At 39.2% G+C, this 25,779-nt stretch overlaps 1 protein-coding gene across 6 annotated transcripts in view; it reads left to right on the top strand.

Moving 5' to 3' along the window:
* OPCML (opioid binding protein/cell adhesion molecule like) overlaps window positions 1–25,779 on the top strand; it is a 1,071,462-nt gene that overhangs the window by 833,524 nt on the left and 212,159 nt on the right. For all 6 annotated transcript variants that reach the window (XM_023239305.2, XM_023239306.2, XM_019811573.3 and 3 more), the window contains one exon: window positions 21,043–21,275. In XM_023239305.2, coding sequence (XP_023095073.1) covers window positions 21,043–21,275 — 233 coding nt within the window. The remainder of the gene's footprint in view (window positions 1–21,042; window positions 21,276–25,779) is intronic.

Raw genomic sequence — 25,779 nt, 5'->3', positions numbered from 1 at the left:
TTTGGTCTCTGTGTCGTTAATGGGCCAGTCTGGGGCTGCTTTGAGCTTGAGTTGAATCAGACCAGGCATTTGCCAGAGATTTGCAGGGCATTTTGCCTGTGCTGTCCCTTGAGAAGCTTTCATTGGTAGGTGAGGCCTGTAGTCAGACCAGATGTCTGCTCCCAGTCCACTGCTGAGGCTGCAGTTGTACCCATGTGTGTGGTTACCTTCCCTTCTCATTGGAGCAGTAGTCACACTGGAATGGTGCCGGTCCCTGTCACCACTGCTTGCACACTATGAGGCTTGTGGCACTCCAATGGATGGGCTCAGACCCAGGGTGTACTGGAAGGGGCAGGTCCACAGAAGACTGTGGGGGTAGGGTGCATGGTGTTAGCAAGGCATCTGCAGGTATGATGTGGAAGGGGAGCTGGAGCAAAGGCCTGACTAGAGGGGTCCTGTCCAGAAGAATGTGGGGACATGGCACATTGTTAGCAAGTTAGGTAGCAAGTGTTAGCACTGCACTGGTTCCCGCAGGTGTCTAGATGGGGGGGGGGGGGTAGGAAGGAAAATGGCACTCACCAATTCTTTTGTTCCTGGAGAAGTCTCTGTCATGGTTATTATAATTTTGTAGTGGTTTTGAAATCTTGAAGTGTGATTCCTCCAACTATTTTTTCTTTTTTTCCCCAAGATTGTCTGTTTTGGGTCCCTTGAATTTCCATATGAATTTAAGGATCAGCTCATCAATTTTTGCAAAGAAGACAGCTGGAATTTTGAAAGGGATTTAATTGAATTTGTAGGTCAATTTGGGAAACATTGCCATTTTAACGATATTAAATCTTCTGATCCATGAACATTAGATTTTTTATGTATTTACATCTTTAATTTATTTCATCAACATTTTACTGTTTGGAGTACAAGTTTTACACTTTTGATGTTAAATTTAGTTAAAATATTTGTTTTGTGTGGCGCCTGGGTGGCTCAGTCGGTTGAACATCTGGCTCTTGATTTCAGTGCAGGTCATGATCTTGTGGTTTGTGAGTTCAAGCCCTGTGTCAGGCTCTGCTCTGGCAGTGCACTCTGCTTGGAATTTTCTCTGTCTCCCTCTCTCTCTGCCCTTCTCCTGCTCACTTTCTCTCTGTCTCTCTTTCTCAAAACAAATAAACAAGATTTAAAATATATATATTTTTGGAACTAATGTAAATATAATTATTTTATAATTTTATATTCAAATATTTTATTCCTGGTACATATAAATACAATTAATTTTTTTCTATATTGATGTTGTATTTTGAAATGTGGCTGAACTTGTTTATTTATTTTAATAGTTTTTAGTACATTCCTTAGAATTGTCTATGTAGAAGATCATGTCATCTGCATAAAGATAGCTTTAATTCTTTCTTTCCAATCTGGATGATTTTGGTATCATTTTCTTGCATAATTTTCCTGGATACTACCTTTCATACAATGTTGAAGACAAGTGCTTAAGCATCTGTTAATCCAAAATACACTTAACTACACAACTAAACATCACATTGGAGGGTGAGAGTGCTATTAATGTTATGCATTACTATACACGTGTATGTGTGTATAGAGCATTGGCATAAAGTGCATGTATGTGCTGTCATAACTCTAAGCGTCACAAATTAAATCACTAAATATATTTTCTAGTTGCTTCCTAATATGACTCATCTTTCATGTCTGGTCTCACTTCTTGGAGAGTATTGTTTTAGCCACACACACAGGAACTGACATATGAGTAGTACCTTATTTTAAAATCTAAATAGAAAAAGTTTAACCTCAAAATTAAATAACTTAGAATGGATAACGTAATTTCTTTCATCCTCATGAAGGATTACCATAGGGAAGAAGCACTGGATGTATTTGCGTTAGAAGGGACAGAGCTAGAACCAGTGGGTAGGCATTAGAGAGGTAGATTGCAACTCAGTGCAAGGTCTTTCAAAACTCAGCTAGTCTACATTGGAATGAGATCTTTGTTTAGTTAATAAACTCCTTTTCATAAGCTTCCAGAGCCATCCATATAAAGTGACAAATTTTACTCAGAAGTATTATGATCTTAAGAATATAATAAACTTTAATAAAAAGCAGCCACTATTACCCCTCAAAGTTATTTTTTGAAATTAATTTAATTTTATAAGACAAAGTGTTTTTGAAATTAATTTAATTTTATAAGACGAAGGTCACCCCTCTTTGGTCCTCCTGGAGTATACCCATGGTTTTGGGGCAAATTTTCATCTTTATCATGAGATCAGCAACTTAAACTGGCCTATTTTCCATTTAAAAAATACAAAACAAAATAACTCTGATTATTCACTGGGGCTATCCCCTTGCCAAAAAAGTTCAGCCTTGAATGATGATGCCAGGTTTCCTCCAGGCCATCTGTTGGGCCTGGCTTAGCTTCCTGCAAATTTAAATGTTTTAGATGCTTTTGAATTTCCATTCCCTAGGTGGCCCTTCCACCCACAGCAAAATTACAAGCTTCTCTCCTATCTCTTCTTCTGCTCTCCCTCTTTGCTCTGACACGAAGGTTTCTCTTTTGGATTTACAACAGTAAAATTTCTTCAGAGGTGAATGGGATGCCTTGAGGAGAATGATAATGTACGTTTGCCTTTGTTCTTAATTAGATTCCTTCAAGGGAAAACCTCCTGGCCTGGTTTATTATCTAGCTTTGTCAGAGCTTGTCTGCTTTATCTAAACACTTTGAAAAAGTCTCTTTACCGATATACTGTCTGTATGCTTACAATATAGATTTTCATAATACTGGTCAATTGGAAAAGTGTAGAAGTAAGTAGCACTGATAAAGGAATGCCTTAGGATAAATTGCTAATAGTTGAGAGGGAGGGAGGAAGATAGAAGGAGGGAAAGATGAAGAGAGGGAGGAGGGGAAAGAGAGGGAGAGAGCGAAAGAAGAAGGGAGAGAGCAAGAGAAGAAGGGAGAGAGAAGAGGGTAAGGAAGGAACAAAATCAAAGGAACAAAGGGAGGGAGGAAGGGAGGAATAGGGTTAAGCTTTACAGAATTACAGAGACTATTTACCTTTTAGATTCCTACTGTGTAGTTACTGTTCAATTTTTGGCCCTAACTCTGCTTCTGAGAAAATATAAGATCGCTGTTTTGACAAGTCATCACAAGGTAGGAAAGTATGGATGGAAAAATTCTCCCCACAGAGTTCTAAATGGGTAACGACAAGGGCTGCCTGGGTGGTTCTATTGGTAGTGTCTGGCTCTTGATTTCAGCTCAGGTCATGTCTCATGGTTTGTGAGTTTGGGCTCCACATCGGGTCCAGCTAAAATCTTGGGATTCTTTCTCTCCCTCTCTGTCCCTCCCCTACTCGCTTGTGTGTGCTGTCTCTCTCTCTCTCTCTCTCTCTCTCTCTCTCTCTCTCTCTCAAAAATAAATAAACTTTTAAAAAAAAAAGAAAGAATAAATGGTTCCTGGCAAATGTTTCTTCCTGTCTACATCATAGCTCCCAATATCTAGTGGTTAAGCAGAATGTGGCTTCCCTCTGAGGGTGCCCTCCCCCTTTTAAAACAGGACTCCCATTAATTTCCCCTGGCCCCCACTGTAGCAAGAATGGAGCTAATAAACCTGGATTTAGTTGAGTAGCTTTATATGGTCTCTTGGTCATCAATGTAATCTTGAACTCTTGCTCAGGTTCTTGATTCTTTCTTTTTAAATTTTTTTTTAACGTTTTTTATTTATTTTTGAGACAGAGAGAGACAGAGCGTGAACAGGGGAGAGGTAGAGAGAGAGAGGGAGACACAGAATCTGAAACAGGCCTCAGGCTCTGAGCTGTCAGCACAGAGCCCGACGCGGGGCTCAAACTCACAGACCGTGAGATCATGACCTGAGCTGAAGTCGGACGCTTAACCGACCGAGCCACCCAGGCGCCCCAATTCTTTCTGTTTACAAATTACTGTTGGTCGGTTCCTTCCCTGGGTTTTGAGACCAGTTATAAAGATATTCTCAGATGTTTGATGTCCCACCTACCCCAAGTCTCTTTGGTCTTTTCCTCCCTATATGTTCCACTGTTTCATCACCATTGTTATCATTGTGATGATGATCATTAACCATCTCCATGTTTTGTTTTGTTTTATGAGCCTCAGTTGTAAGTGTTGTCCATGTCCTATAAAGGCAAGCTAAAGGTATGAGTATACCATTAATTGCCCCAGTGTAAGAAAGGATGGAACCACTCACACAGGAATAAAGGTGAGTGTCTTGTGCAAAACACAACTATGAGCTTTAAAACATTAACTTTATTAATAATAGTATGAATAATTGAAAATATCAACAAGACAAATGACAGGACTTTTTATTTTCTAAAACTCAACAGATGAAGGAATGGAAAGAGCAAAATTTTATGTTGGGTAAAGGAGTGAAATCTAAGACCTCAGACTCTCTTATTCCCCTTGTTCATTTACCCTGACACACGAGTGATGGTGAGGCTCTTGGTGAGCATTTTCAAAATGCCTCATCCTGTTTCCTTCTAAGCATGAACAAATAACAGTGACAGTTAAATCTAGTAGGAAGCAGTGAAGAACCAAGCTAAACATGTTTTCTCTTTTAAGACGGGTTTGATCTACCCTTAGTAGATAAGAATCAGGGGTTTGGTGAACATGGTAGGTGCAGGGCCCTGGAGGAGCTTTATTGGTTTGGAAACAATTCTTACTCTCCTAATTACCTCCTGAGGATGGCTGCAGAAAGCAAAGTGGAGGTCCTGCTGAGCTCCTCAGGTTGCTTCAAGTGACTTTGGAGCTGCAATAAAATAACAAATATGTTATAAACAGCCTCATCTTTATGGGGAGCTGCACATTCAGAGCAAAGAGGGAGGTGGAAGTGTCTGATTTAAGCCTTTTATTTCCAACATCCCCAACTACCTAGTTCTTAATGAAGGGAGGAGATGGGTCTTTGGAAATGCGTTAGATTGAGTATTTATAGGAACCCAGATGCACCAGTTGTGTCCCTTACGTATTACTGCCCTGATTCTTCAGTGCACAAGATGAATAATTTACCAAAAAGCACATGTAAGTATCTCTTTATTATTCATTATAATGAACTGAGACAGGAGTAATTCTCCACTCTGCTCGAATCCCCTAGGGCTTAACTTAACCAGACTCTGCTTGCTTTCCCACAGTTAATTTGAGTGGAAGAAAACTCTTTCTTGGACATGTGGCCTATCTAGCTAGGATTTGTGCTAGGTGAGGGGTGTGTGACAGGAGGAGTGTGGGGCACCCAGGACCACTGATGGCAAGGACAGTGTAAGGTCAGGCTTTAAGAGCAGATCTGTTGGATGCCCAGGAAATGAAGTGTTTCAAAGGAATTGTCAAAAAATAACTGGAATCAGTCAATGTGTGCTCGGAAAGTACATATTTTTAACATTCCCCTGAATAGAACACAATTAAGCAGGCACATCCATCGGCTGAAAAGTATAAAGTAAATTAATTACATATGTTTTCAACCAATCTAAAGATTTATTCTTTTCTGTTTCTTCTTTTATCCTTCTTCCCTTTTCCTTTTTTTCTCCCTCTTTTCCCCTGTCTCTTTTTCTTTGTCTATCCCTTTATTTATTTAAAATTCGTGAATAGGAACCTCAGCCTTTCCACATTACAAGGAGTAATTGGGTTTTATGGCAAACCTTTCTTTAAGTAACAAGTTTCCATGAGAACATTCTCCTCTATACAGAGTTCCATAAGCTCAGCCTGGCTTAATGGTTTGCACAAGTGTTTGGAGTACTATCCATACAGGTTTCTGCCCTTAGCACAGAAGTCAAATAGGGGAAGGCCAGAGAAATTCAGGGTGCTTTCAGATAAGACTTCCTATTCTTTTGGTTCCCTCTGAGAATCCAGAGTCCCAGGAATGAAGAATACCCTCTCTATCCCAGACTGGCAACCTGTGGCACAGAACTATAGGTGATATAAATTAAAAGCAGCAACTTTCTGGGCCTACACTGGAAACATTTGCAAAAATTAACCCTGTGACTTTACTGCCCCCAGGGAGTAGCTCTCTTGGGCATCTCATGGCCCAAGGAAAGAGTTTGCCTGCCTTCTATTTTATTTTGTAAGGGGAATTCATTCTCATAATCTATACAAAATAAGCCACTATTCCAGAAAAGATGATTGGTGCATTAAAAATATATGACATATATATTTTTAAACAGGCAGAGTTGACATTCTACAGGAGAAGTGCTTATAAGAATGGAGAAGCACTGGAAAAAAAGTATCACTTCCCATCCCTCCTCCTCCATCTGTCCTTGCCCATCTGTCTATTTAATGAGGGTGTTATTTTTAAAAACTCAAATAAGGTTTTGTTCAGATGTGTAGTCTGTTTAGGGTGGCACAAGATGAATCAAACAAACTTATTGGCCTCCTAGTTGTCCAGGAAGCCACAATTACTTGAACACATGCAATATCTACTTCCAAACTTGAGGCAGAATTGTATATGTGCTGAAATCCAAAAAAGTGCACTCCTTACTTAATTTTCCAAACTTTATAATGATGTATGTGTACATTGGAAAATGAGTACTAAGGGCAAGTCAAAAGTATTATAATGTTTGGTATATCTTTATTCTTTAGTTTGGAGTAATTACAGAAATGTAATAGCAAACATTTATTAACTACTAGGCTCTCAGAACTGTGATAATAGTAAAAGGATTATTTTTTAATATTTGCCATATCTATGATTTTAAATGTTATTTCCATTTTATAAATTAGAAAACTAATGCTCATGAAAGACCAGGAGTTTGATAAATTATAGACCTGTGATAGAATTAATATACCTCTTACTAAAGTATTTATTCTCTTAATCAGTATATTACACTGAAATCCTGTAGGATAGTGTAAAAGCTCATCTATTTCCAGCATAAATTTTGGTTTCATAAATAAGAAAGTCCTTTAGCAGTTTCTGATAAGTTTCACCTGAACTCAGAAGGGCAGGAGTTTGTTTATGCACAATTCTGGAGGAAAAAGAATGACCTTTGAGGTTTTGCCTGTCTTTGGGATTCCATGATCCCTTACATTATATGTGGGAAGGTATTTGCAGGGAAATCCGTGGGCTGTAATTTCTGCCTTGCCAGAGTCTTTGCTCCCACGATACTCATGCTGGGAGCCTGTGGCTGACTTGCTCCATTCTTCAAAAAGATATCAAGCTCCCCAGACTCTCTGCTTTTAATTTAAAATTTTAATTTATACTTTTCCATGGATGATACTGAGACAGACATGGCCGTGAGTAAATATGTCAGGATAATCTATTGAATGGAATTAAAATGGTGTGTGCTTGGGAAACATTTTAATTTCATCTTGCTCCCTTCTTTTGCCAACTATAATGAACAAATCGGGAGGCTGAGTTTTAAAGCTGTTCAGGATTTGGAGGAAGGGACAGCGGAGTTGGAGCCAGGTGACAAATAAATAACGTGAATTGTTCTGAGTGGCTTCTCAAGGCATCCCTGTTCCACAACGGGGCTGTCTCTGTAACAGCTGTCTCTGACAAGTGGGCATGTGTGACAGCGAATACCCTCATTGCCTTTTACAACTCCACTTGGAATTCTGCACCATTGGCAAGGACCAAAAGGGCAAGGGACATGGGGCTGGGTGACAGAAAAGGAGAAACTTTTATCATTCCTGTCTTTTAAAAGACACTTCTTCTTCACCCAAGGGTTCTTAGCTTCTGAAATGGCTTTGCCTTATGCTGTAGCACTACTTCTTAAGATATAAAGTTGCAAAGAAAAAGGTAAATACAGAAGGCATCCCAGAGCTACACCATGATTCTGACTAGTAGATAACCATCCACCGATGGCTTGTCCAGTGCCCAGTTCACCCTTTGCTAAAATCTGCACTTATCCTTCATCTATCCTAAGATGAATCCTTACTACTGTCTCTAAAACAATGCTTCACCAGCTGATGGTGTTTCCTTGGGCTGGAAGTGAGGCCTTTTGAATAATTTTTACTTTTCCTTAGTGTCCAGCAGTATCTGTGCAGTAGATGTCTCTTAAAATAATTGAATATATTGCCCTGAAGTTTCTGACCTGAAACAAACCATTCAGCTTTGATCTTGCCTCCATTACCCCACCACTCTCCTGTCCTGCAGCATGCCTTAGTCTGCTCTGGGATCTGGTCTTCTGGACCAGCGTTTGGCCCATTTACACAGTGAAGCTGCCCAAGATAAGGACACCTCCGCATGAGCTACTAGGGGCCTGCAGGGCAAATGAATTCTCTTGCAGGTGTGCACGATTGTATTGATTGATCTCTCAATTATGTATTTTTAGAAATACAGCATTTTACCAACCACTGGTCATCAATCTAGAAACTAGCCCATCAACCACTGTGTCAAACACTGTGGACAAGGCCTGATAAAAATACAAAGTTAGAGTTGTCTCAGTGGCTTTAGCTAAGAAAATAAACCTTAGAGGGAAATGAAATCCTATTGTAGAACTCTACATTGACCAAGTGCAGAATACTTCTGAAGAGTTATCAATTTCCAGAAAAAAAAATGAAAATATTGGGAGTGAAAGAATCTAGAGGCAAAACGTAAAAGCACTGGATTGATTTTCCAGGTAACACTAAAAATGTAAATCTCATGTTATTTCTGATCTATTAGCCAGTAGAATAACCAGTCTTGAAACTGTGGTCAAACAACCCTAAAGCAAACACCACTCTTTTTTTTTTCAATCTATTTATTTTGAGAGAGAGAGGGAGAGAGAACACACAGAGGAAGGGCAGAGTGAGAGGGAGAGAGAGAATCCCAAACAAGCTATGCACTGTCAGCAAGAACCCAACTTGGGGCTTGAACTCACAAACTGCGAGATCATGACCTGAGCCAAAACCAAGAGTCGGACATTTAACCAACTGAGCCACCCAGGCACCCCAAACACAAATCTTTATGGATTTGAAAATATAGAAAGAGAAGTCTTCAGAATGCCTTGGGAAATGATAAATAAATGGATTCAGTATCACTTGGTTAAATTAGCACACATTCCCAGATAATAGAATTCTAATAGAATTATAGTTTCCCAAATGAAGCAACAGAGCTCTTTGACAGTAGTAATAGAACAGGCTCTGTTTAAAGAATGCTTACTATTTGCTGGGTACAATTCTGACTCTTGTTCAGGCATTACTTCATTCAGGCTCATAATAATATTGAATAATACTGTGAAGTAAATATTTTCATCCTACTTCACAGATGGGGAAATGAGGTAGTGAGTGGTTAAATTAAAGGCTGTTCCCAGGGTTATCTGCTAGTAAGTAGCAGAGCCCTTATCTGTTCGATGCCAGGGCCCTCCCCTTAACATTATAATATACTGTGTCTACAATGCTCAGTTTACATATCTCACTGAAGCTCATAAAGAGCTCTTGACTCCCACCATCCTTCTCAATATTGTCGAGATCCACCTAGATGATCCACCTAGATGATTAAATACTTTAATCCCTCATTGACAAGGGTCATGTTTATAATGTCACTGAATATTCTTACTTTCAATAATGTATAGTCTCTTCTATTTCAGCTCATTTACTCAAGGAACTTATTAAGTCTTCCAGTGCATCAAACCCACCAGGTTCTCTCTATCCACCAGCCCCTCCTATCTTCTTTTTTTACTCACATTTTCAGTTCCTCTAATCCTCATCTTCTCTCTTGCTCATCTGGCATACTCCAACACTGGATGATCTCAAATCATCTACATTCTGTATGCCTACAGTTGAGCAGTGTTGGAGAATATCTTCAAAGCTGGAAGAGCACTGTCATGATAAATCCTTGGCCATGAACTACAAATGAAGCTCAGCACAGCCTGGGAACCTAGTAGAATTCCCCAGTAATATTGCTCTCATTTTCTGCAACAGCTATTCCCCTTTGTCTTGCATCATCCTTCCCCTATCTCCTACTCTCCCATTTACCTTCAGCTGATAATTTTGCCCTTTACTTCAGAGAAAATAGAAACCATCATTCAGTAACCTCCTTGATTTCCCATGACCAGATCCACAAACATACCTATTTCCATTCTTTCTTTCTTTTCTTTTTCATGGATTCTAGATCCATAGTTTTTCACCTTTACAGTAATATCAATGAGCTATCCTCTTTTTCTTCCTTCCATCATCAGTTGCCCCATTCAGTAAGATGAGTCTTATCAGTATATACTTATATATTGGAATGTAAGAAGGTCCTTGTCTTATTCACAGTTGCATCTCTAGTACCTAAATTTGGGCTGCTCAAAGGGTGGTCCCCAGCACATCAGCATAATTACATAACTTGTTAGGAATGCAGAATATTGGGCCCCACCCAGACCTTGTGAATTCATAAGAGGCACAAGCAATTTGTAGGCATATAAAAGTTTGAACAGTCCTAGAACCCAGTAGGTGTTCAACAAATATTTATAAAATGAATGAATAAGTCTCCAGTATTTCTAGTCTGAAAAGAAACAAGCAAACTATCAAATGAAAAAAAAAACACTCTCAGGAGACCCTTGTGCTCTTGTGGGCTCCGTTTCTCTTTCCACCTTTGCTGACAACATTCTTGGAAGCATTGGCTGCAGATATTGTCAACACTTCACTGTCCATTCGTGCCTCACTCCCTTTCTTCATTCTGGCCCCCTCACCCTTTCCTTAGGCTGTGGACCCTGTTGTCACATAACTCTTCTCTCATGTCTACAGGGATACAATAGTCCTTCTGCTTCTTGTCCTGCTACAGTTCATTCTTCAATGAAAGACTAGCATTTCCTTATAAAAAGCATCATTTAGATTATGTCATGCCTCCACCTAAACCTTTTCAAGGATTCCCCATGACAGCTAGAGTAACATACAGACTTTTTTAAAGTAGAGATGTATACCTGTCAGCCCCCTGGAATCTACCAATTTTCCCATCTGCCTTGCTTGGGCCACTGTAGCATCCGTTCTCTTCCATACCTGAGTCAACCTTTTACTCAAGGTCTGCACATCTGCCCTGTCCTCTATCTAAAATGCTCTCTGTAGCCAGTACATTGACCTGGTGTTCTCAGTTTTCAACCTTAGGTTAATTGTCACTTGTTCAGAAAAGGCCCATCTGTAGACTGTGTATCTGAGCAGGGCTTTCCATGCCATCCCCTGTATATGACTGTCCCAGAAATCATCCCAGTTCAATTTGTAGCAAGTATACAAGTATACAATTTGTTGATTGAATATTTCTCCCCCCATCTGAAAAATGCCGTGAGGGCAGAGACAGGGACCAGTAGAGTGTCTGACACTTAGTAGGTACTTAATAAATATTTATGAATGGGTGAATTTACACTTTTTATTATATCCATGAAGATGAAGAATATCTTTTTAATGTTGTTTGTATCCTATCATTCACCTAAGATCATAAGAATCTTGAAGGCAGGCACTGGTCTCTTATTTTGGCCTTGCTCCTGTCTCCTTGGGAAACCAATATATTTTTAAACACATTGTGAATTTACAGAATAACTTGAAGTCTGGGAAGAAGCCAGCTCAATCTTTCATTGTTTTGCTCATAGAGCTTTCCACTGACCCTTTCTTTTCACAATTATGTTTAGCTACCCTATGTTTTACCTTCTGTTACCATGATAGGAATTCTCCTCCTCTCTCCTCCCACAGCCATGCAGTTTAATCCTCTTTTGTGATTGTAAGCGATTTCCCCTCTTTGCACAGCCATCTTTCCACAGAAATCACTCCCTTCATTTTCCTTCATCCTATCAGATGCTCTGTTCTGAACTGTCTTCTGCCTGACTGCCTCACTTGGGTGGTGAGGTGTGTGAAGTTGCTCTCTGCATTCAGGTAGAGCCCTCACTGTGTGGGGAAGGAAGTTCCCTTTGCTTGCTTCAGGACACAATGAGCACTGTTCTGATGGACTCATATATCATCGGTCATGGCTGAAACCACAACACATCATCATCCTGCAGCTGATTTTCTGCTTCAGGTGACACCATTTTCAGGAGACCCCACACCTTCCTTAGTTTGGTTTTAAATGCTGTTTTCTCAAGAGCCCCATCTTGCATGCATTTGTATATGTTTTCTCCTCTTCTCTGGAGGACACCTCTTCCCACTTATATACACACATGCACACAAACTGACACATGTATTTCTGTGTATTTAATATAACTCCCCAAATCCAGCCACTGTTAGTGTGGCACCATCTTCCAATTAGAAACAATCTGCAGATGTCATGTATCTGTCAGCCTTTGAAGTCAGTCTCGTGCTGGACTGAAATATTTCCATACTGGATCTTCTCTAAGTAGCTCTATTCCTCCCCCCCCCACCAAATCTTCCACAGAAACTCTCATATATATTCTCCACCAATACCTTATTAGCAAATATTAGCTTTAGCAGAGTTATTACTTTCATTGGATTTTCAACTATCTGAATCATAAAGATTTCCTTTACATAATTTAGGGTCCTTGTTGATGCTCTAGAGTTGGCTATATTTGTAACTCAGGAAATAACTGAGTAGTTAAAGCTTCCCAGGGGAACAGCTATGTGCAATTTAGAATACCTTGGGAATTGAGCTGCAAATATTTCATTTTGGTTTGCCTCCTCTCCTCTCTTTTAAAAAATTCATTTATTATTGGTCTTTGAATTCTCTAAAACAAGATCTTCTTCCTCTCATTTTTCAAACTGGTATTATTAATATGTTTTGATACATGTAAAGTTCTTAACTGAAATTCAATTAACTCAATTTATGAAAAAGGACAAAGACATTCAAAAGCAAAAACAAAAAAAATTAATATCATAGGTAACTATAAAAAGAAAATTCAAGGAAAATGCATATTGGGCTTTAACATTCAACTCTATCGCCTTTATCAGCATTTCTAAATTGAATACTCTCTAGAAGGCCCTTTTGAAGGCAGGGGCAAGGGTGGACAAAAACAAGATTTCAGGATTTCCCAGTTGCAACAATATTTTAAAAAAACATTTTATGCATAAAATCATAAAACTAGGTATAAATCCCTTAACCTTTTTAGACTTACATGACTCTAAAATCTGGTTTTAAATCATACACATAGGTAACCACTAAAATTAACAACATTAATTTAATGGAGCAGATGATATTTTATTAAAATTAATTTCCAAGTTGCAATGTGAATATGGTCCTGACTGCTGCCAGAGCATCACTTTTAACTTTGGTCTGTGCAATATGACAACAGAGTTCTCTTTCCACATGGCTTCATTCCAACTTTTGAGAACCTTCATTACTATAGTGGACCCTGGGATCATTCAGTGTTCCTTGGGAGAAATGTACTGCTGAACCTTAAGGCCACCTCTGTATTTTTTCATTAGTCTGAAACAACAGAATACATACTCTTTTATGCTATTGTAATAATAGACATGAGTCTGAAAATTTAAATCTAATTGTAGGCATAAAACATCCAGAATATGTATATATTATATTTTTAAAAAATATTTTACAAATGAAAACACTAGATTAAAAAAATACACAAGAAAAAATACCATGGGTGCTGTGAGTGTGTGTGTGTGTGTGTGTGTGTGTACATAACTTACAGAGTCACACACATAATATCTCCAAGGACATCTACTTCATCTTATGTAGGTTCTTTTTTTTTTGAGCTTTACTGAGATATAACTGACATATAACATTTTTAGGTTTGAAGTGTACAACATGCTGATTTGATGAATTTATGTATTGCAAATGACTACCACCCAGCAAAAGCTAACACTGCCAGCTCATCACATGATTAGCCTGTCTTAGTTGTGGTGAGAAGATCAAGATCTACTCTCATTGCAACATATCATTATTTATAATCTTTGTGGGCTTTTTTAATGTCTTTCCTTTTTTTAATGTTTAATAATTTTTGAGAGACAGAGCCTGAGTGGGGTAGGGGCAGAGAGAGAGAGACACACACACACACACACACATACACAGAACATGAAGCAGGCTCCTTGCTCTGAGCTGTCAGCACAGAGCTGGATGCGTGGCTTGAACTCAAGAACTGGGAGATCATGACCTGAGCCAAAGTCAGATATTCAGCTGACTGAACCCCACTATAATCTTTGTAGGGTATCTTGACATCAGTTTGAAAAACATTGCCTTACACCTTTCCATCATTATAAATATGTACTGGTCACCTATAATAGATACCAGATCCGCTGTGGGAGGTTTGGTGTTAAAAAATGAAGACCACTGACATGATTCTTATCCATGTGGTATTTACAGCCCCAGAAAATAAGTGCATAAATAATTAAATCCAGTGTTGTAATTCTATGAAGAAGTCCAGGATCTTCTCTATTAACATTGCATTACAAAGAGAGTGGAAGTTTAAAATGAAAAGTCTGTATTAGAGGTTATTCACTCTATTCACTACTGTCTACTTATTAAAGCAGAGAGGCATGCAATGTATTTTAGGCATTATCCCAATAACAAGGGTGGAAATATAAAGACATTTTCTGGTAAACTTTAGTTTCTCAAAATGCCAGTTTTCAATTTTTTGAATACTAGCATCTACAGAGTTATCCATACAAGAGAGGCACTGTTCGTGAGACTGGTTCAAAATATTTGTAATAATTAAATAGTCATGCTCTAGGTATCCATGTTATCTAGATGCTCCTACACCTATCTGTGTATATAATTGAGATGTGACTTTTATTTTTAAGTACACATGATTTTTATACATGCACTGTGCTGCATTCAGATGTAAGGTTGTAAAACTTTCAGCATCTAATATACAAGTCCCAGGTGGTATTTACTAACCCCTCTGTCTCAAATATGCTCCCAGTCCCCATGGCACTCACCATTCCTTAACCTGCTTTGCATTCACCACTTGTCATCCTCCAAAACTAATATGCTTATTTACTTATATGCTTTCTTTGTCTCACTGGACATAGCCTCAAGGATCATGACCTTTGCCTGTTTGCCAGCCAGCGTTCTCAGCTCCTGGAATATTGTCTAGTGTACCTTAGATATTGATTAAATATCTGTTATGTGAATCACGTTTTTTTTTTTTTGTATTTTCAGAGGCAAAATATAAAAACAAAAGCAGACCTAAAGAACACAAACAAAAACCTTAAAGCTACCTAATTTCACTTTTCAGGAAGATTTTATTTTGATTGAGTTCCAACTCGTCTCTTGTCTGATTTCTTAAAGGCAGTGGTTGTCAAAGAGGAGTCTTCAGACCAGTACCAATGGCTTCACCTGGGAACTTTAAAATGCATATTCTCAGCCCCACTTTGAACACACTAAATCAGAAGAACTTGGGAGTTGGGCTCAGCAATCTGTGTTTTAAAGAGCTCTCAGGGTGAATCTGATGCACAGTGAAGTTTGAGAACCACTGCCTGAAAGCATGGATTTCTTCTATCTGCACTTCTTCCTTAAAAACAAAACAAAATGACCCTGCATCTTAACTGCATGTCCCATGTTTAGTGGAATTGAAAATGACAACTTTGCCTGCAAAATTCCTTTCCTCCAATAGCTTTTGGCATTTCTTTGCCATTTCTGAGTATTTCCACTCTTCACAAATAGCTAGAGGTGGTTTAACGATGTACAAAAGTCATTTCCAAATATCTTTCCTGTTCTCCTAAGCTATTTTATCTCTTATGAGAAAATTAAATGCTAAAATTAAAAACTGAATACCATAAATTTGTGGGAAACCGGATAATACCAATGAACTCCTCCTGGTCTTATTACTTTGAGTCTTGAGCCACAAACACTTTCTTTTTGAGGAGAAGCCAACAGCCCTTAAGTGCAGAAATTCTACACAAGGCTGAATAGGTGTAAATTCTCTACGCTGGTTGTACCAGCTGTTCAGAGTCCTGAACCTCTCTGCATCTCAGTTTTGTGATCTGTAAAGTATGATAATAATAAAGCATGTCTCAAAGGGTAGTTATGAGGATCAGGTTATTTAATATATGGAAAGTTCTTAACTGTGCTAGGCACCAATAAGCACTATGTAATTTGAGACATTACCATTGAGTTGTAATGAATTCTACCTTATGAAGAACCACTAGATAAGATTTGCTTAAGGGTAAGAATTTTAGAGACCTATAAGAGTTTTCAAGAAATTAGAAAGTTATCATTCATGTTTCTTGATTTTTCTCTTGGATGCCCTTATTTAACATAAAAAATTCTCCTCCATGTGCTTCCTGTAAATGAGAGTTCAACACAGCCGTAAACATCAAGGAAGGAGCCAGGTTTGTAAGAACACTTAAGCATTTTTTAAAAAGTTATTCTCTGAGCTCTTCTTCCTGCTGTTCCCTGTTGTTTCCTTCTTTTCCCTCAAACAACATCATCATTCTCACAAGTGACTTTATCATTCTTTAGGTTCTAGTACTGTACAGACTCAATGAATGGTCTCTACCCCATTCGGAGAGATAGATTTATCCAGTTACTCCACTCTATTTGCCCCCGTCCATGCCTGCTAATGAAACCCAGGTTTGACAGCAGGTAAATTGGGCTGTGGGTATCTGTCTGGGGTATATCTACCCAAGGAGTGCACAAGGCTTCCCAAGGTATGTGTGGCAGGGCACTGAGAGTCTGTTTTGCCCATGGAGAATAGATTTGGACTGACCTGTTTCAAAGTCAGTCCCTGCAAGACTCCTGGTAATTTGTACTGGTTCCATGCACTTAAGAGGATACATTCAAGATCTCAGATTTCCTAAATCAATCTGCCTAAGAAAGGCACTGAGATTGAATTGTAATTCTAGTGATCCTTTTGACTGTTCCCATTTTTATAAATTGTCCAGCAAATAATTTACCTTTATTTGTCGCCATCATCCAACTATTACAAAAAAAAAAAAAAATCACTCTTGAAGGAGAATCCCACCAAAGTAAAGCATAGATGTAATGAAGGGAAATGACAAAGACATAATAGCAAAGCACATATCTTCTCTATCTTGTAATTAGAGAAAGAGACATTTTCTGGTAGAGAACAATGTGATTTGGCATATTAAAATAAACAGTATTCAATTTTACCCACCTTTCTGGGTGTATTGGGTTAAACAAGGTCCTTCTAAGTAAAAGAGAAATACACCTTAAAAGTCATTTGATAAAGCCTGGTAAAATGTTAACAATATACTGTCCAGATATTGTGAAATTGAATGAATTTAATACTGAGTTACAAAGCCCTTTGCAAGTCAGGTATTTTTCAATTCATTGCTTTAAAAAGAGCTGAAGGAGGAACTAATTGAATTGTCAGCTGTGAGATCATTAAAATAATTTTTGAAGCTATATTTCTATGTGATTTTTGGCACATATCTTGGAAGAGGTTCAAAGAATTGAGTGGCACTGCTATACAAGATTTTCCCTCGCTTATGTGAACTAGGTTTCTCTCAAACAAAAATAGAAATTGAATCAGTCCTGAGCTCTATCTTATTCTAGCACTAAGGTTATTTATTCAAGGTATGATTTTATTTTTATTTATTTTGTTTCAGTTTATTTATTTTGAGAAAGAGAGAGAGAGAACATGCGAGCAGGGAGGAGCAAAGGGAGAGGGAGAGAGAGTATCCCAAGCAGACTCTGGGCTGATAGCATGGAGCCTAATTAGGGGCTCAAACTCACTAACCATGGAACCATGACCTGAGTTGAAATCAAGAGTCAGACACTCTACCTACTGAGCCACCCATGCACCCCTCAAAGTAATTTTAAAAAACCTCATCTACCCCATTAAGTACTATATATCCAGCAAAAGTTTACTTTTTATGTTTAATTATTACTTAATAAGATGAACAATATATTTATGTTGTTTTATCAATACTGTCCTTGTAATAACTAATTTTAAAAGAAAATAGCATTACTCAGAGCTTTATGATTATAGAACATATAAGAAATTTCAATTTCCATCTCTCTCTGTATATTTGCAAATAAATATGGTAGCTGATCAATAAAAGGTTTTAAGTATGAAAGGTTACATCAAGACAAAATCCTGCAGAAGACATATATTGGAAACACAAGTTCAAGTTTTAAAAAGGAACAATTCACATTTTATGACTAATAAAGAACTTTTTCATGATTTTGAAACTAGATAATCAAATCAGTATTGCATTTAAATTTTATTGAAAATATGTGTGTGTATATAGATATAGATATAGATACATATATAAAGGAATGTTGTGACATTTTAATTTTAAAATTGTGAATATTCCCCACAGGCCAGAAGTGCATCCTTTTAACTTAAATTTTAAAAATTATATGACTTAGGGGCATCTGGGTGGCTCAGTTGGTTCAGCGTTCAACTTCTACTCAGGTCATGATCTCGTGGTTCATGAGTTCAAGCACCACATTGTGCTTGCTGCTGTCAGAGCTGAGCCCAGTTTAGATCCTCTGTCCCTCTCTCTCTGTCCCTCCCTGACTTGTGCCCTCTCAAAAATAAATTTAAAAAGTTAAATATATATATCAATTAACATTTTTGAGAGGTTACATAATTGACCAAAATAAAAGCAAGAATATTTGTTTGCACTTTGTCACTTGGGTTTGTGTGGTTCTGGGGACTAGAATGTGACTCCCTTTACTCTGTCCCAGTTTACCATCCACTTCCAGGCTTGACAGTTCCTGGCACTGAACAATTAGAACTTCATTGTTAGAAGTTATTCAAATAGAAATTTGGTATTTATGAAAACACAGCTGTTATAAAGAAAGCTTGCACAGGAAACTTCATCAATCATTTTCAACTGAAAGTGAATGAATGTGTTTATCTTTTTTGTTCTTTTTTTCCCCCAAAGAAATGCTTTTGAAAGGGTAGAGTGCAAGGTCCATTAAGAGCTTTTTAGTTTGCATTAGGGAAATGGAAAGTTGCTGCAGAAGGACAAAACTGCAGATTGAAGCTAGGGTCCCAGGATATGAAGGAAACTGCATACATTCAATTTTTTTTTTATTACTATGACACACCTGTGAAGGTGGCAAAGAGTCACTCAATGATACTTGAATTATTACTATCTAATTTTAAATGCGGTTGAGCCTCCAAAACTCATCTTGCTGATCTTAGACTTACTTAGAAACAATTACAAAAGTAGGGGCACCTGGATGGCTGTCAGCTGAGCATCTGATTCTTGATTGTGGCTCAGCTCATGATCCCAGGGCTGTGGGATTGTGCCCCGTGTCTGGCTTCATCCTGAGCATGGAGCTTGCTTGAGATTCTCTTTCCCTTTCCCTCTTCCCCTCTCCCCCACTCGTGCTTTCTGTCTCTCAAAAAAAAAATACAAAAATAGATCTATAACTACTGGTGTTAAGGGATACCTGTGATAAAGTTCCAAAAAAAAAAAAAGCTTCATAGGAATATTAGAGTATAATTCTATTTCAGGTAAATAAATCAACACAGTCTTTATTTATGTGAATATGTGTATGTAAAAAGTGAGATGTAGAAGGAGAGGTGACAAGAGTGTTACCAAATTAAGGACCTCATTTTTTCACACATTTAAATATGGTTATTTTATTTTTGTAGTTTGAAAAACAGCAAATAAAGAAAATTTAGAAGAGAAAGCCTTCTTCCTGCCGTCCTGTGAAAGCATCTAATTATCACCCCACCCCTAACTCAAAGCTGCCGGAACCTGCTGAATGACAGGTGACCTGTACATACAAAGACTTCTGTGATTGGAAGCTAGTATTATTTCTATGTGTCCTACCAACCAGGGAGAGTACTTTGCTAGACAGAGCATTTTCCCCTTTCAACAGAAGCTGTCATTTTAGTGCTCCAGTATTATTCTGCTCCCATGGCCATTCAGGCTGTGTCTGGCTGGCCATTTTGCTGAGGGAAAACAGCATGTCCAAAAGTTCATGCTCTCTCTTCCATTGTCAGTGTCTTTGGTGTTCTCGTCTCCTGAGCTTTGTAGAAAGATCTCTGCTTTCAGTCAAAATGGGATCAGATTTGGTGAGATGAGGCAGTGGTTTTTTTTTTGTTTGTTTGTTTGTTTTGTCTTCTCATCTGGAGGTGCTGGATTGATATTCCTTGTGCCCAGAAGATGGGCCTCAGACCTGTTTGCTGGGACATCTTATGGGAATAGCACAGCTATAACTGGACCTCACTATTTGCCCAGATACCGCAACTCAGGTTTAGACTAGAGGGGTGAGTGGCAGGTGGGCATATACCTGGGGCCCTTGAAACACACCCTTCTTTGCAAGCCCACATTTACAAGGGATTCTCTTCCATTTTCTTTCAATGGATTGTAAAATCCTGGGGAACATATGCTAATTTTCCTTCTGACCAGCAGGCATATTTATTTCTTCATTAAACCTAATAGCCTGCAAGTCATTCATACCAAACAACAAATTCCACTTACATTCACAGTTTCCAATTGTTGAGTATGTGCGAGGTTGAGGAGATAGAGGTTAGCTTTTTTTTTTTTTTTTTTTGAGATTAGCTTTTTACCATAATGATAACCCATGTGACATCAGCCACTTTGTTCTCTGGGCTGGGGGTGGGTAGGGGGTGGCAATAGGAGGGAAGGGGAACTCTGATCACTTTCTTCTTACCTCTGCTGACATCTTCAGAGGCAGCCAGGACTTCTAAAAATTGATGGCTTTCTAAGGTGAATTTTATCAATCCATGTTATAAATTATAATTTGCAGGATTTGGGTAGTTTAGGGGTAAAAGGAGATTATCAATACCAGGGAGGGCTGGTGGTAAATATGTCCAATTTTTGACTAACAAGTTAGGTATTTGCTTTGTAGATTATCTGTGACCTATTTGAAATACTGATCCACTTTCTTGCCCCTATGCCCCTGGGCCATGTCTCCCACAAGGTGGTAAATGTGCTCAAGAAATATAAACTAATTTTCATATAAGCCTGGGGGGAAAAATAAGATGGAAAGCAAATATCTGGCAAAGATCTTCACATAATATGCTCCTAAGTCAAATAGAAATGATTTTGTATCATCAGTTCTTCAGGATAATTCAGGCCACTGTTACCCTATACTTAGGAAGTTTCATCAATAATTGATTGTTTCCTTTTAGCATGGGGCTATTTTGTTCCATTTACTCCTCAGAATACAGCAATCACATTTATGACACAGCCTCTCAACACTCTCTTCTCCCTTTCCCCACCTCCATTCCTCAATGTTTCCCTCTCCTACTCCCCTCCCCTCCCCCAATGTCCTCCATCTCCACTCCCCACCCTCCTCCCTCACAGGTGTACCATAGATGACCGAGTCACCCGGGTGGCCTGGCTAAACCGCAGCACCATCCTCTATGCTGGGAATGACAAGTGGTCCATAGACCCTCGTGTGATCATCCTGGTCAACACACCAACCCAATACAGCATCATGATCCAGAACGTGGATGTGTATGACGAGGGCCCTTACACCTGCTCTGTGCAAACAGACAACCACCCGAAAACTTCCCGGGTCCACCTCATAGTGCAAGGTGAGTTACAGCTGGATTTGGGGCTTGGTGGACCTGTCGATGATGGAAGGGAAACATTATCTCAGTCTTTGCTTCTATTCTGGTGTGAAGACATGAGAAACATTTTCCTCTGTGGAACCCAGAGACTGAGTGTATGTTCTGGATTCCTTCCCATCTGCTGAATTCTTGACTAAGTACTGCATATCTTCACAGTCTCTCAATTGTACCTTTGGTCCTTCTGTTCTTGTTAATAAGTTGTTTGGCATGTGCTTGTTGAGCTTTCTTAAGTTACTTAGCACTCTAAAGTAGGGCAAGAAACATTAAAAAATAGAGGTGGTATTACTCTCTGTGCCTTTTAATTATCTTTCACAGGATTATTTCATAATAAAAGGTTAACACTGATTTGATGTTATATGACTTGTGACTAGTTTTGCATGGTTGTTGGGTGTGCATATTCCAGAAGGGGTTCTGGATTCTGCATTCGAGTCCAACCCAGCATGGTGGCTGGGTCTGTGCATCCCGTTAGCCTCACAATGGAGTGTATATTAAGAGGGATACTAGTCAAAATGCTATCTCCAGGTCTATGTCAGAAATACATCCATATAGTTTTTAAAAAGGGGAGGTTTTCCTTAACATCTCCTCTCATTCTCTCTTTAGAAATCTGTGTCGGGATACCCAAACATATTGTACAATAGTTTTCATTAGAATTTCACATTGTAGGAAAACAAACTAAGGCTGAAGAAATGTCAGAATCCCAGATATTGACTATTAAATATTAGGAATTAAAAGCACATTCAAATAGCAGCTATGAGAATTTGGGAGCCATTTTAAAACAAGGAAGCAATATAAATTAACTTATTTTGAACTACCCCCAACTAACATCACCCCTCTGCCCCACCATTTCTATGTAAAGTAATTTATCTCAGGTGTTGACTCATGGTAACAATGAAGTACTAAGGATACTACTGGCCATCCCCCAGTGACACAGCCTTCCTCCACCAAATGAGAGACTTGGGTGGACCTTTCTCAGAGTCTCCTATACTTACCTCTTGGAGCTGTACACTGAAATATCAGAAAGAGTCCCTGTGTGTGATTCAGGCTTTAAAAAGTGCCTTTTATCAATTCCCATCTATAGTATATTTGACGAATTATTTTCAGTTTATGAAATGTTTGCTACATCCTGGCTTAGATAATGTGGATGTTTTCACCCCTACTTTACTAAAAAAAAAAATACTTTACTCACATCAGTTGGTTTCATGGAGAGTTTGAATAGGGGTTAGTGTCTTTTCACACTTCATTCACTTGTAAAAATCAGGGTGGCCATTCTTTCTTTTGGCTAAAACAGCTCTTTGCTAGCTTAACATCCAGGTCTCTGGTTCTTGGGACATTTGTAATGGCATGTGCTGGATCAGAAATCATTCTGCTGCAGCTTTCTTTTCCACCAGGCCCTGGGTGCTGCCATATTGCTTGAAGCCCAGCCTCAGTTCAGCCTCTAAGCCCTTGTCTCATCCCCAAGTGCTTTCAGACACCCACGTTGGTCTGCATACCACAGATGTCTGTACACTCTGCTGTTTCCATTCTCCACTCATGTCCCACCCAGGGGTATGGCTTGGTGATGATCACTGCTTTGGAACTACAAGACGGCCTGCCATCTGGAGATAAAGGCAGCTGTCATGTCTGATGCTTCTTCTCAGAGGATGGTGGAGGCACTTGGTGAGATCAGTTATCTGAGATGAGCTGGAATGTCTGTTGAAAGTTTCTGGGGGTGCAGAAAACAAGGGGGTGTGAGTTCTCACTACCCCGCCTGCCACCTGGGCTTAGTTCCAGAGGAGCTGAAATTCTCAGCTTTGGAAGTGACGCCTCCATGGCACCTTCGTGGCCTTGACAGCAAAGTTATCTTCAAATTCAGGAAATGCAGCACTGAAATAAAAAAGAACTGTCAGGCACTGTACAGAAACAGACTCAAACAGAACAAGGCTATCACTTTTCAGGAAATAAGACAGATTGTGTAAGCATGTCAAAGTCAATACAGGCCATAAAGTGCTAGTGATGGAGAGCTTCAGGGATAGTGTGCTTCATAAGGCCCTTGGAGCAATTCGTTGGGCTGGATATGGAACCCAGTGGTGTTTCCCTGTGGGCTTCATAGGTTTGGGTCAGAAAGAGTCCAAGAAGAGGTGAGAGCAGAGCCATGGAGTGACTGCAGTTTCAGAGGTCAATTCCTCACAGTCTCCACATTGCAGACCAAGTGACTCTTATAACTCTGGGCAACTGAGGTGTGAAATCCAATGCAAAAGATCAGGGTGGGTGGAGGTGGGAGGAGACAACCTTCCCTTGAACACTTAGCAGATGGACCTTTACATTTACTGAGAGGTAAAAAGAAGGCACTCACAGAGCTGCATTCTCTTCTGTCTTGGTTAGCAATGGGTGACTTGTTCTTTCTTTGGAGACCAGTTGAATTTCTAGTGGGAGGAAGCAGAGACCCCACTGCTCAATTAGAAAGAAGTCCAAGAGTCCTCCTTCTTCCCAGCAGCTATCGGCTTTTGTCCAGTCTATAGATTAATTTTTCAGACTTAGTGTTAGTTCAGGTTAGATAAAGATAATGAAAGTTTCCTAATCCTCTTAAAGAAGATTTATCTGACTGAGTAGAAAGCTTTTGGAATACAATAAGGCATGTATAAAACTGAGGCCTAATCTTGCCTTTAATTTCAAACTGCTGATGGTTATTGATTTTGCAATGAGAAAAACTGAAAAATTTCCGAGCTGCAACATGTCTGTTGAGAGAGAGAGAGAGAGAGAGAGAGAGAGAGAGAGATGTTTATTTATCTTCTGTCCATTTGAGAATGTTAGGATCTCGTCACCTCTGCCAACCAAGTGCCATTAGCAGAAGGGAGAGCAGTCCCATGGGGCCCTGGCTTTGCTGCTCCCTGTTGCTGCAAAGTGAGGAACTCAGAGAGGCTCTGTCACTAACCTCAGAGCCTGTCCTTTACTGTTTTATAAGGTGGCCTTTGCCACATACCTGATAGCATTAGTTTCCAAGTCCTCTTCAAGAGAGCTGCATTCATTAAAATACTATCACTGATACCCATGACACGTCTTGGCCTCTGAGGGAATAATTTTAAAAAGCACCATGTGAATATGTATGATAATGTGACCTAGACTGTATACTTAGGTATTAAGAAAATCCAGAGCAAGAGAGAGGTGTTGCTGTGGAGTCAGATTAGTCAGGTAGGAAAATCAACCTGGCAGCTCTGTTGGGGATGGAGTGAAGTGGAGAGAAGCAGAAGTATTGGGAGGAGGTTACTCCTGTCACCCAAATGTGTGATGTGGGTGGGTTGTATGTCTACCTGTGGAAATGGAGAAGGTTCAAGATATTGTTCAAGGGAAATTGAGAGGATTAATCTTAATGCCTTAAAAGAGGAAGAATTAAAAGGATATCGTTTCCATTTTTGAGTTTGGGGAAATATCGACGGCATGGCTAATAATCATGGAATTAGGATCCTGGGCCTTTAGGGTAGGAAAGCATTAGTCTTGCTAGGTTTAGGGACAAGGAAAGCACAAATATTAAACATGTGCTATAGAACTAAGGTGTAACTCAGGATCAGAAAAGGTATATTTGAGATCCATTATGAACCTATTAACATGACAGTAGGTAAGATTTCTGAAATTAACTATTCCTACAGAGCAGCAGAGACCATAATTTATTTATATCCAACCCCAGCACATAGTACACTGTCAGAGGCATACTAGGCATTCGGCAAATGTTTGTAAAATGAATGGAAGAACAGATTGATACAGCTAATGAAATGGCATCTGAAGGCAGTGATCATAAAGCCCCTTGCAAGCAGATCGGGGTGGGGAATGAGCCAGACACTGTCCAGATAACTTGGAATGGACAGTAATTGGGAACAGTTCCCTGGAGGGATAAGGGTCTTCAGTGTGACAAGCTAAGAGATATACCAGGGATAACATGCATTTATTTAGCACTTTACAGCACTGGTCACAATCTTTGTCTCACTTGACCCTTACAACAAGCCCTGGGAGGCTGAAGTGCAGTGACTGTTCTCCTCATTTTGCAAATTAAATAACTGCAGTTCATGGAGGTTAAGAGAGTAGCCAGGGTCTCCTGTGAGTAAGTAGCAGAGCTGGGTCTTGAACCATGGCCATATGATTCCAAGATCAATGTTTCTCCAGCATGCTCCAGCATCCCCACTGCCAGCCATGTCTGAGGTTATTTCTCTAATTTAAATCCATGGGAATTTTTCAGTTATCCTTTCTTTCCACATACCCCCCTTTTTTCCCTGCTACTGATATTACATTGTATCATCAGAAATTGAGGACAAAGCTCAAGAAGAAAATTAGCAGTGGGGGTGGGATGCCAAAGCTACAACAAATGGTATAGAGATGCTGAGTGAAGCAAAGAAGAAGATAATTAATTTACTAGTAGCTCATCACTCCAGGGATACACGTTTTAAATGTTACCTCTTTATCCTATGTAAGTACTGAAAACTCTGGCCCCTCTGAGAAT

Source organism: Felis catus, chromosome D1, assembly GCF_018350175.1.
Source record: "Felis catus isolate Fca126 chromosome D1, F.catus_Fca126_mat1.0, whole genome shotgun sequence".
Classification (NCBI taxonomy): Eukaryota; Metazoa; Chordata; class Mammalia; order Carnivora; family Felidae; genus Felis; species Felis catus.
Note: the sequence above shows the minus strand (reverse complement) of the source record. Positions and strands in the feature narration are given on the sequence as shown.